At 42.7% G+C, this 11239-nt stretch overlaps 3 protein-coding genes and 1 long non-coding RNA gene across 4 annotated transcripts; 1 reads left to right on the top strand and 3 right to left on the bottom strand.

Moving 5' to 3' along the window:
• Positions 1 to 1409: 1409 nt before the first annotated feature.
• LOC108096052 lies at positions 1410 to 2509 on the top strand. The gene is made up of 3 exons (XR_006245889.1): positions 1410 to 1539; positions 1601 to 1751; positions 2313 to 2509. It is a non-coding gene; the product is annotated as an uncharacterized LOC108096052 (long non-coding RNA).
• A 181-nt stretch (positions 2510 to 2690) lies between these two features.
• On the bottom strand, positions 2691 to 7138 carry LOC108096042 (coiled-coil domain-containing protein 170). Its single transcript, XM_017197389.2, is given in 6 exon segments — positions 2691 to 2958; positions 2961 to 3290; positions 3351 to 4220; positions 4282 to 5106; positions 5171 to 5296; positions 6876 to 7138. Coding segments are annotated over 6 exon segments (2553 nt in total). The 5' UTR covers positions 7035 to 7138; the 3' UTR covers positions 2691 to 2715.
• A 347-nt stretch (positions 7139 to 7485) lies between these two features.
• Positions 7486 to 9149, bottom strand: LOC108096101. The gene is made up of 4 exons (XM_017197478.2): positions 8400 to 9149; positions 8176 to 8336; positions 7716 to 8111; positions 7486 to 7654 (listed from the first exon to the last, which is right to left on the bottom strand). Exons 1-4 carry the CDS (start codon positions 9062 to 9064, stop codon positions 7641 to 7643), a joined length of 1236 nt encoding a protein of 411 aa, XP_017052967.2. The 5' UTR covers positions 9065 to 9149; the 3' UTR covers positions 7486 to 7640.
• Positions 9150 to 9224: 75 nt separating this feature from the next.
• Positions 9225 to 11070, bottom strand: LOC108096100. Its single transcript, XM_017197477.1, has 4 exons — positions 10284 to 11070; positions 10046 to 10209; positions 9597 to 9988; positions 9225 to 9538 (listed from the first exon to the last, which is right to left on the bottom strand). The coding sequence occupies exons 1-4, from the start codon at positions 10979 to 10981 to the stop codon at positions 9326 to 9328; spliced, it is 1467 nt and encodes a 488-aa protein (XP_017052966.1). The 5' UTR covers positions 10982 to 11070; the 3' UTR covers positions 9225 to 9325.
• Between the last annotated feature and the right edge of the window lie 169 nt (positions 11071 to 11239).

Raw genomic sequence — 11239 nt, 5'->3', positions numbered from 1 at the left:
ACCAACTCCACTGCAACTTCGCCTCCTTTTCGCGCAGCTAAAGATCAAAAGTCGCCAAGAGATATATAGACACGGACAGAAGAGGAAGAAGAGCAGATCAAAGCGTTAAACCTGTTGGGGAAGAAGGAACTCAATTGCGAAACGAAACGAAATGCGCTCCCCGCTGTTAACAACTCATACAGCCGGCTCATGTGGCAAGATCACCGAGAAAATAAGAGCCAGAGGCAACAGGCACACACATGTGGCAATCGGCACCCAACACCACCCGCTCTGTCCCCCAAACCTGACCCCCTCGCAAACATGTTTTCTGGATGCGTCTGCCTTCTTCTTTTCACTTGCAAAAAATGCCTTTTGAAATCAGAAAATCACCACCAAGTGAACTACAAATAAAATTACACAACTAAAATTGTTTGAAGAATAAATGAATCAATCAAATAATGACGAATAATTATTAATTTCTTCTTTTTAAAATATAAATATAATGACTAGAAATACATATACTTTTAATCACAAATAAATGTAGCATTATTGCTAATACAGAGGATTAGTTAGAAATGATTTATTAAAATTTTATATTGTGGTTTTGATCGTATACTCAAAAAAAAACTATGAAAAAAACATTTGATTCACGAGATTTTTTATGCACATGTTCCAGTTCTTTTTAAAGTACATATTTTAAAATGCATATTTTTAAAGAATTTATGTTTTGAGTGCAAGCAAGATTCCTCCCACTTTTCCACGAGAACCAGGAGAAGTCAAGCGAGGCGATCTCGATGGTGCAAGTTCATTGCTCTGGGTGTCGTCTGCGGCAAGTCTGTGTGGCAAGCGATGGGGCACTACTTACAACTCACGTGTTGTATAATTTCGAACATGCAAAAATATGCATCTTGATTGACGTTGCATCTCCGCTGGGGTTGCCATGGGATTGGTATTAAAAGCGTTTACTGAACTTTTGATTAATTGCCCATTTCCCAGGCGCCACCGTTTTGCTCTGCGCCTGAACTTGGTTGCAAAAACAGGTTGCGGGTAGTCAATTTTGATTTATTTGACAGGCGTTCGTAAGCGGCAGGCGGACAATGCGTTTGACACTTTTCCTATTTGCATAATTTCGTTGATGGAACAGCGAACTGGTGGTTTGGCCAATGATTGTCAGTGAAGTCAATCAACCAAGGCTGCAATGGACGGGTTTATTATGTCCAGCGGGTAAGAGACAGTCCCAAAGTGAACCTACTGAAACTTTATATACATTTTAATATATAAAAAACATCTAAGGAAACTTAAATTTATAAACAAAGTTTTGAAAGATCTAGTATTTTTCCAAATGATAAAGCCACACTGCTAAAATGAATAGAAAACTTCTGTTTATAGAATGGATATCTATTTTAGTTGGCTGTTTTTTTTCTAGTACCTTAAATGGAGCTTGTATCAGTTGGCTTTCGTTAACACTGCAATGAAGTTCGTAGCTACCTGTATTTTCGTACTTTTTTTTTGTGGACTATATCGAAGGCTTAATCCATGTGACAACGCTACACGATGATAGTAAGGTGTTAATAGGTAAAGTTTATAAGAACTGCAACTGATATCTTATATATTTTGGTAGATCACCCCGGTCGGTGTTATCCGGTTCGTGTTCGAGGCAAGAACAAGGAACCTGATACTTATATACTTCGACCTGGCGAGGAGGTCAGTCACCATAGAACTTGTGGCACTACAGTTTGCATGAATGGAAAGGGACTGACTTATATTTACTAGTAAGAAATATCTAATAACAATATTTATACCCGTTACTTATAGAGTAGTTGTATTGTATACATTATTGTATATTGTATATAATGTATTTAATGTAACAAGTCGAAGGAACCACTTGCGATTTCATAAAGTATATGAATATGTTCGATCCATATCTTTATGCCTGTCTATCTGTCCATCCATATGAACGTCGAGTTTTCGGGAACTTTAAGAGTTAAAATAGTGTTACATTTTTTTGCCACGCCCACGCCGAAATCTCTACCGCTAGAGGCGTTTTCTCCAATCTGTGACAGATACTTTCCCAATACTTTAAAGCGAAATTTGGAGAGAGCTGAGTTCCGTTATTCTGTAACATACTTTAGAGCGCTGCTTTGAATTCTGAATCGTTGCGCGGTTTTTGTTATGATAGTGTAACCAGATGTAGTTTTCTTTTGGGCGCGCGTTTGAATTGTTGCGCGGGTTTTACATGAACTGAGTAACGGATATCAGATAGTCGAGGCACTCGATTATAGCATTATCTGTAGTTATTTCCTACAGTTTGGAATACATTTTCTATTTTTCAGTTGTCCTCGCACTTTGCCAAGCAGCGGCTGTGAAGATGACACGGCCATGGATTCTGTGTTAAAGTTCCCAGAATGCTGTTGGACCTGTGTCTCAAATAAAGATTGTTATTAAATTTAAAATTTTTCCTTCTTAAACCTATCCACCTGGTAAAACAGAATAAGATGATAATTAAAACAAAAAACCTTACATTATATATTCGAATATTATAAATATTTTTCAAGTTTAGTTAACGTATGTTAACACAAAACTGCAGCAAAAGAATTCAATTGGGTATTTTTTTTTTAAATGATTAAAAATAAAACAATACCAATTATAGAAAAGTGTATCCTCAATTTTAAGAACAGAACTTTATTTCTAGTTACTAGGAAAAATATAAATGCATAAAAAAGAGGGGGTGCATGTCTAGCAGTATTTGCTTTTGAAGTCGAAGTCGTCCTCGGATCCGGTGGCCAGCAGCTCCTCCTTGCAACCGTGGTGCAAGCGATGCACATCCGTGTCGAAGCACTCGTCGTGGAGTCTCTTATCCCGGCTCTTGCTCCGCTGTCTCCTCGAATGGGATCCGTGACCATGTCCATGCCCGTGGTGATTGTGCACATGGCTGTTGGATCCATGGTGATGCTCGGTCGGTGGGTGATGGCTGCTCCCCCCGAATGAATGGTTGCCTTGTGGTGGAAGGCGGTGGGCGTGGGACTGAGTTCCCTGGGCGGCCGGCAGTGGGTGGAAGGTGGAATGGGATCATCGTAACGCGGACACGGATGATCGCCAACTGGCGAGGCGGTCTCATATCGCTTGGAGAGCATCGTGAACTCCTGGTGGGCAGAGCACAAGGCCTGAAGACGGTGCAGAAGATCGGTTTCCGGCAAATCCCGAAGATGCAGTGTCCTGGCAACCGAGGTGCGGAAGGATTGCAAATGGGACAGTCTCTGATTGGCATCCGAAAGTTGGGCACTCAAACGGTTGACATCATCGCGCATGGACTGGAATTTTAAAAGGTAACTTAAATTAAATTATATAATTTGTAGATCCGATTTACTCACATTTATAAGCGCCTCATCACGGCATCTGCGATTCTGATTGGACTCGCAGGAAGACTTGAGTCGCTCCTTTAAGGCACTAAGTTGGGACAAAAGACGCGTCTTTTCGTCCTCCAAATCGCACATCTGGGTGCTCAGCTCGTCGATCTTTCTGGCCCTCTCCAAGGAGGTTATCTTGTACTCCACAGCCTCGGCAAGTTGAGCCTTCACCTCAGCGATTTGGGATCGGGCATCGGCCAACTGGGCACTCAGCTTGTCCACCTGCTTGGCGGCCTTCTTGGCCCGGCAAACCGCCTCGTCCCGTTCACCCTGCAACATGCACTTGCCACGAGCTCCGTCCTCAATGATGGCCAACTTGCGACGCAGCAGCTCCAAGTGGAGATCCCTCCGCTGGACTTGCTCCCTCAGAACACGAACTCTTCTTTGGAGATTGTACACACTGCTGCTATCCTTGAGGGGAATATCGTGACAGGATCTCTCCCGGCGCAGTTTTCCATGACCGTGTCCATGGTCACAGCAACCCTTCTCGGGACTATGATGATGATGGTGATGGGACACCTCGTGCTCGCAGTGAGCCGTGAGTCTTTCGGCTCTTTCGAGCAGGTTCTCGGCCATCAAGTTGGTGTCGGTTCCAAGGGCCGGTGGTGCCGAGCACTCGCTCCAGTTCATCGCATTGGCCAAGCGCTGCAGGAATTCCGATAGACCCATGTGATCTTTTCGTAGAGTGTGGATCTCCGCGTGGCATTTCTCCAATCGCTCGGTTAGCTCGCATTTCTGAGCTTCTCCTGAACGAAGGCGACATTCGGTGTTCTGCTGGGTTTCCTTTAGCTTTTCATGTTCCGAGCTCAACTGATCTCGCAGGGAATGCATTTGCTGGTAGTAAAAAAATATGTATTTTAAAGATCCTGTTTAATATTTAACCAAATTTCCTTACCGCATGCATGGCCTGATTTTCCGCCAGAGTTTCCCTCAACTTATCCTTGATTAAAGTTTCACAGGGTTCGGGAACATTCAAGAGATTGCTCAATCCCCTCAAGAACTGCAAACGATCTCCCTGAATCCTGTCCAAGTTGTTCTGCAAACGATGACAACGGGACTCGAAGCCACGCAACTCCTCCTTGAGTTTCTCGCCATTGATTTCCGATTCGGTGAGTCGATCCCTTTGGATCTGGAGATCCCTTTCGTATTGCCGACAACGTCCTTCGAGTTCGTGATTATGATTGCCAGCTCCATCGAGTTGGGCAGTCAGCCGTTGCTTCTCGATATTGGCCAGGGATTTGAGATTTAGCAGCTCATTCTCACAGGAACTAAGGGTATCGCAGGTGGAACTGACCTTCGCCTTGGTCCTTTGCAGCTCCACCATCACCTCCTCGGCCCGGGAAATGATGCACTCGGGTGTGGCATGCGAGTTCTGATTGCCATCGCACACATCCATTCCCAAACTGATGCTCAGTCGTCGCAGGAGATCGTGCAACTGGGCCTTGGCCTGCTCCTTCTGGGATTCCTCACTTGCCACATGAGTTTCGAGGTGTTGGATCTTGCAAATCAGCTCTTTATTTCTCTCATCCGAACTCCGCTTCTCCCGCTGAACCGTCTGAATGGTGGCATCGCATCTGGCCTGCACGGATTGCTCCCTGCTCTCGGCATTCTGGAGGCGACTTTGGAGGGATCCAATGAGAGCTGTTTGCCGAGCAGCCTGGGCTCTCAGATTCTCAATATCAGCCTCTTTGCTGCACAAGGCAGTTCGGGTTTCAGCTAGCTGATAGGGTGGAAAATTCACCATTTTATTATTTGATTTAAAGGTATATTTTTTAAGCCGTTACCTCCCCCGTCAGTCGCTCCTTTTTGTAGGACAACGCAGCCAATTCGCTCCGAAGAGTGGTGGTTAAGTCCAGTCCATGATGGTGTTCAGTGACAGTGATTCCTGTATTGCTGCAGGAGGCGTCCAGCTGGAAAAGGCACAAATATCAGAATCAAAAACATTTTTAATTACATATTTGCATTCCGTTTTTAACCACTTAAAAATCCTATTCACTTGATTTATCTTATATCTTTGAATTTTGACAAAAACCTACCTTCATCAAATTTACTTCATAATTTTTTCTGTAGAACTATTAGCATTTCATTAAAAGAAATATTTTTATTTAAATCTATGTAAATTGTATTCCATTTTCCTCTTTGTCTGTTTTTAAACCTTTTAATTTTTAAGGAAGATTTTTTTAACTTTTTATTATATTGTACATATATCTTTAAATGCTCCTTGATATTCCCGATCCCTACCAAATGATGATGATGTGGCGACAGACCACCACTGTGTCCCAAGTGGTGGTGATGCAGGTGATTGTCGCTGGGCATTCTGTAAGCCACCAACTCCGGATTGCTGCCACTCCAAAAAAAACCAGACGAACCGATCCCAGTCAGAGCCGCCGAAGGACTGAGCTCTGGTTCGGGGAAAAGTCCTTTCGAGGAGCCTAACAACTCCGCCTGACAACTAAGGGGAGTTCGATTTGCATGGCACCGAGGAATTTACCTCAACATAACATCACACAATGCTCGAAATTTATGCTCCAAGTGAAAACGAGCTCAATGGCAGGGGCAAGGGGACTTTTGGGACGGAGTTGGTTGAGCTTACACCATTCTGGCCACGTTTACACATTCGGAAAACTTTGCTGTTTGCTGTTTGTTTGGATTATTTGGGTCATTCACATGGCGCCAAGTGGCGAAGTATCAAATGCAATATCCACAGCGAACTCACGCACGCGAATGCGGATGCCATCGGAGTGGGTTTTTTCTGGGTGGTTGGGTGGTTTACTCCGTGCCCCTCCACGGTGGAAATTTCTATCCTGGCCGGAAGCGGAAAATGAGGTGTGCAAGTTTTGGCCAATTGTCTGCACTTTGCAGGGAGAGGGCTAAAAACGAAGACAAATGGGAACTAAAAATGTGCTGAACATTCGATAAGCCTGCCCAGGTTAATTATGCAGATTGGTTTGAAAAGGAAATTGATATGGGAAAGGTAAAATTATCTACCCTTTATACATTTTTTTGGTTATGAAAGTAGAATAGTATATGACACAAATAAAAAATAGTCTAAAAGAGGTATTGAATTCCTACTGAAATTCTTCACAAATAACTTCAGTAGTAATTGTGTAGGAAAAATGCTTGCAACACATTGTTGTTTAATAAATTGAAACTGATTTGTTATGACAATGCTTCACATGAACATAAATATATGTTCTTCCCATTTATATTTCCTTTAGGCTTTAATTATGCACCCTTTACCTTTTTTTTTAGCAATTCCACCCACCGAATTTTATGCAAATCCCCCCACAAACATCATTAGTTCCCCTAACAACCGCATAAATTTGAAACATAAAAGCCACCGAACAAAAGTCGTTATTCAATTGCGAATTCTCATAAATCTAGACTGATATGAGTCCTGTTTTATTTTTTTTTTTTGGCAATTTGGCGCACGATTTTGTCGAGACTAATTTTAGATTTGAGTGCCTTAGCGACAGACAAACCACTTACCTGGAAAGATGGAAGAACTGGTTGTTGCCTCAAAGGTGACATTGCGGTCATCCTTTCCGGAAGGAGTTTCGTGTCATTCTGGGCACCGAACAGCACCTCAAACACTTGCCAATCCTCCGGAGTGTTGCCATTGGTCGTCGGTCGCAGATTTGTTGGCATTCCCAGGGATTTTATCTGGCTAAACCCGATCCGCCTTCGACTGGCGGTGAAAAATTTCTACAACTACTTTCTATTTTCTAAGCGTAAATAATACACCTAAACCAGGCAACAACCACAGGCAAAGTTATGCGGCAAGTGGCAGGTTGCCACGGCGCATAAAATAACTATGCATGAGGCTCCATTAGTTTCCCCGATTCGGAGTGGGTGTTCCTGATAGGTTACTACGGCGACTAAACTGCACATAATTCGATTTTCTAAACTGCAAGAGGGAGTGGAACTCCCCGCAATCGTTTGCCAGTAATTTCATTTGTCTCCGCCAAAAAATAATGAATATGGTAAATGTTTGCCTTAACTTTGCCACCCACTCCTCCTCCTCCCAATAAATAACCCCACCAATATTGCCTGATCCTGCGGCAATGACTTTGAAGGTAACAACCCTTTGGGGGTTAAGTTCATGCATTACGGGGATTTTGATTATTTTGTTTGGGTTGCCAACATAAATACATTTTGTCGAGTATTGATGAGCTTCAGCGTTTCGCCGACTTCTTCTTTTTGGGTTCACTTGGCTTAAATACCGCTTCAATTTCTTTTACAACCGCATCCACGTCAATTTGTTTGACCTTTAAAAAATTAATAAATGTTATTTATTACATTGATCTGTAAATTAACCTTTAAACCCACCTCTTTTTGCTTGCGAATTTTTTTCCTCCGATGCCATGAGCTCTTTAACTTCGGCTATCCTTTGACGAAACATTACCTCCTGTTCCATGTACATTTTGTGATCATCCTTGACTTTCTGCAGAGCATACTTGGTTACGGTGCACATGACCTCCGCGTTTTCCAAATCATTATCCATTTTTTTCTGCCACTCATTCAGACTTATCTTGAGTCTTTCCACCTCCATGGAGTAAACCATTTCCGAGTTTCTATGCACCATCATATCCTGGCTAAGTTTTGTCTCCAAGTCTTGTAACTCCTTTTTCAATGCCTCCTCACTATCATTTAGAAGCATTAGCCGCTGATCCGTACAGCTGTTTATCCAGTTGATCAGATAACGCATCTCTATCGGATCAATAGCTAAGGTTCCAAATTAATTTTGTATATAATTAAGATAAGAAGTAGTATTAGTTTCTCTACATACCGCTAACATCTTCGAAACGATCCATGAGCAGGGTTTTACGATTCTCCAGGTCGAAAATGCTCGGTTCATCTGCCAATGAATGGGATTCTAGTTTATCCCTTATACGGCGATTGTCCTCTAGATCCTTAACCCAGGAAGTATCCGTTATGTACTTGCAACCTCTAAAGATAATATAAACTAATTATTTAATAATAATATGTATAAACATTAAAATAAAACCTTACTGTAAATATTTGATGCTTTTTTCGCAGAGGTTATCATTCAGTTTGAAGTCCTTTCGGATGTCGTATATAATTAGTTCGATTTCGTTGAGGTCAGCTCGAAATTTAAGGCAGTCCAGATCCGCAGCAGTTCTCTCCCTACTGAATACATCCAGATAAGTCTGGTCCTGGCCGAGTCGTGCCATAAAATGCTCCACAGACCAGCTGAACAGTTGGTATGGCATATCTTCCAGCTTTCCTGGCCAAGGACTCGAAAATAGACGCAGTTGCTTGAGCAGACGAACCGATAGAAACTCGATGGCCGCCTTCTGGCATTCTATATTTAGTTCCTCCAATAAAGCCGAATGCATTCGAAAGCTGGCCATAATTTCCTCCACAGTTCTTGTCTGGCTTACCCTATTGCGATGTTTGGCCAATTGGCGAACAACCATCGCTTCGGCCTCCTTTTCGATGGTTGGATCCTCCACCTCCAAAGGCTTTCCAGTCTCCAAAATGCCCTCGATTGTCCATCTGGGACTCTCTCGGCTCACACGCTGGTCTTCCTCCTCAAAAATTGTGCGAAGAAACTCATCGCGACACTTGGAAAGATCAAGGTGTTCCGGCAAGGGAAACTGTATGGCATGGGGATCCAAAGAAGTCTCGGCTTCTTCCTCAATCAACTCTTCCATTAGAATTTTTCGTGGCCCTTTTGGTTGATTGTCTTTTTTTGTTATTTTTTTTTTTTTTTTTGCTTTGTGTAATTGTGTCAATTCAAATAAGGGTTTTTCAAGTTTGACAAATAATTGATGTAATCCTTATAAAGGAAAAAATTCAAATAACCACAAGATATTAACTTTAAACAAGTATTTTAATGTTCTCTTTGGGAAATTGCAAACATATATAATAGTTCCAAATCGAAGGAAATGCTAAAACACTTAGAATTTCTCTCTTCAAGACTTGATCTCAGACTTGCTCTCAGACTTTCGCTCAGATTTTCGCTCAGATTTTCGCTCAGACTTTCGCTCAGACTTTCGCTCAGACTTTCTCTCTGACTTTCTCTCAGCCTTCTTCTCAGACATCCTTTTGGTTTTTTTTCCAGCATTTCCAGACTTTCTATTTACCGAAGACCCTCTTGACATTCGCTTCTCGATAGCGGCAACCTCCTAAAAGATATTAAAACCAAAGGTGAGGCCAAATCAGGAATACCTTAGAGTTACTTACCTTCCGTAGGCGAGCTTCCTCCTCTCGGGCTAAAATAGCTTGAACTTCTTCTATTCGTTTCAGATACATTTCCTTTTGTTCCTGGTAGAACTTGAGATCGTCTCTCAACTTTTGCACAGCCAGCTTGGCAACAGTGCACATGACATCGGCGTTCTCGAGATCGGTCTCCTGTCGCTCCTGCCACTGCTTGATGCTCTCCCTGAGATGTCCCACTTGCAAGGAGTACATTAGCTCGCAGGAGTACTGCACCGATTCGTCCTGCTTGGCCTGCACCTCGAGCCGCTTTAGTTCATCACTGATCGCGTCCTCCTTGCCGTTCATCCGCAGTAAACGCTGGTCTGTACAGCTCCTAATCCAATTGATCTCATAACGCATCTCAATGGGATCCAGAGCTGCGAAATAAATGAACACCAATTTATGTAGGTTCAAGAGATATAGCTCTTTGTTACCCGAGGCGTTTTCATAGTCGCCCATAACCGAATTTTGTCGGGATATCATTTTGAAGGAGCTACTTCGTTTGAAAACCAAAGCGTTCATACGTTGGTCCTTGATGCCTTGCAGGTTTTCATTGAGAGTCTTAACCCAAGGCGCATTATTGATGTATTGGGCACCCCTAAAATATCGGAAATGGTATATTTGAGAAATAAAACGGAAATAAAAGTAAAAAATGTGGAAGGAAACCCTTACTTTAACGTTTTAATGCTGTGTTCGCATAGATCCTTGTCGTCGCGATAATCCTCTCGAATTTCGTATATAAGTAGTTCGATTTCGCTCAGATCCTTGCAAAATTTGATGCAGTCGAGCTCCTCAACACTCCGTTCCCGATTAATTACATCTAGATAGATCTGCTTTATGTCTAGACGCGTCATGAAGTCCTCAACCGACCAGCTGAACAGGTTGTATGGCATCTCTTCCAGTCCTCCTGGCCAAGGATTCGAGAAGAGCCGCAATTGCTTGAGCAGGCGAACCGATAGGAACTCGATGGCCGCCTTTTGGCACTGTCGATTCAGATCAGCCAGCAGGGTCGATCTCATTCTGATGCATTCTATAATTTCCTTCGCGGTCATTCTGATCTTAGTTCTTTGACGATCTTTGGCCAGCTGCAGCACAACCATCGCCTCGGCCCCCTTTTCCGCGCCCGGATCCGTGGTCTCCATCGCCCACTTATTGACCACCGAAGTGGGCCGAAGTGATGATCCTGGCCTTATCGACATTGCCCGGGCCTCGTGCTCCTCTATGAAGGTTCTGAGGAACTCATCACGACACAAGAACGGATTTGTTTGCTCCGGCAGGGGAAAGCGAATTTCCCATGGGTCTGATTCGGATTCCTGACTGTCTTCAATGTTATCTTCTTCAAACGTCTCTCCAATCCTTACGCCCGACATTTTTATTGGTTTTTACTTTATTCCTATAGTTTCTTTTTGTATTATCTGTGTTTGTGTTTTTTGTGTTGATTTAAAGTGTATTAAAACGATTATTGTGTATTTGAAGGGTTACACGTTGACTATATATTATACATTTCGGTAAAAAGTCTTTACAATAAAAAAATTTAATTTTTAGATGGCTGTTTCTGGTGATTTTTAAACAAACCGCCAATCAGTGTTGGCAAACAACGTTTCAAAAGTAAGTTATGAAACAGCTGA

This window comes from Drosophila ficusphila, unplaced genomic scaffold (genome assembly GCF_018152265.1).
Source record: "Drosophila ficusphila isolate 14025-0441.05 unplaced genomic scaffold, ASM1815226v1 contig_127, whole genome shotgun sequence".
Taxonomy (NCBI): Eukaryota; Metazoa; Arthropoda; class Insecta; order Diptera; family Drosophilidae; genus Drosophila; species Drosophila ficusphila.
This window is presented reverse-complemented; position numbering and strand designations above follow the sequence as displayed.

Coding starts and splice junctions, on each gene's coding strand:
- LOC108096101 (XM_017197478.2), bottom strand. CDS start 9,064: ATGGAAGAGTTGATTGAGGAAGAAGCCGAGACTTCTTTGGATCCCCAT. Junction 8,337..8,399: donor AAAAGCATCAAATATTTACA/GTAAGGTTTTAT, acceptor TATTATCTTTAG/AGGTTGCAAGTACATAACGG. Junction 8,112..8,175: donor TCGTTTCGAAGATGTTAGCG/GTATGTAGAGAA, acceptor TTGGAACCTTAG/CTATTGATCCGATAGAGATG.
- LOC108096100 (XM_017197477.1), bottom strand. CDS start 10,981: ATGTCGGGCGTAAGGATTGGAGAGACGTTTGAAGAAGATAACATTGAA. Junction 10,210..10,283: donor CACAGCATTAAAACGTTAAA/GTAAGGGTTTCC, acceptor CCGATATTTTAG/GGGTGCCCAATACATCAATA. Junction 9,989..10,045: donor CGACTATGAAAACGCCTCGG/GTAACAAAGAGC, acceptor TTTATTTCGCAG/CTCTGGATCCCATTGAGATG.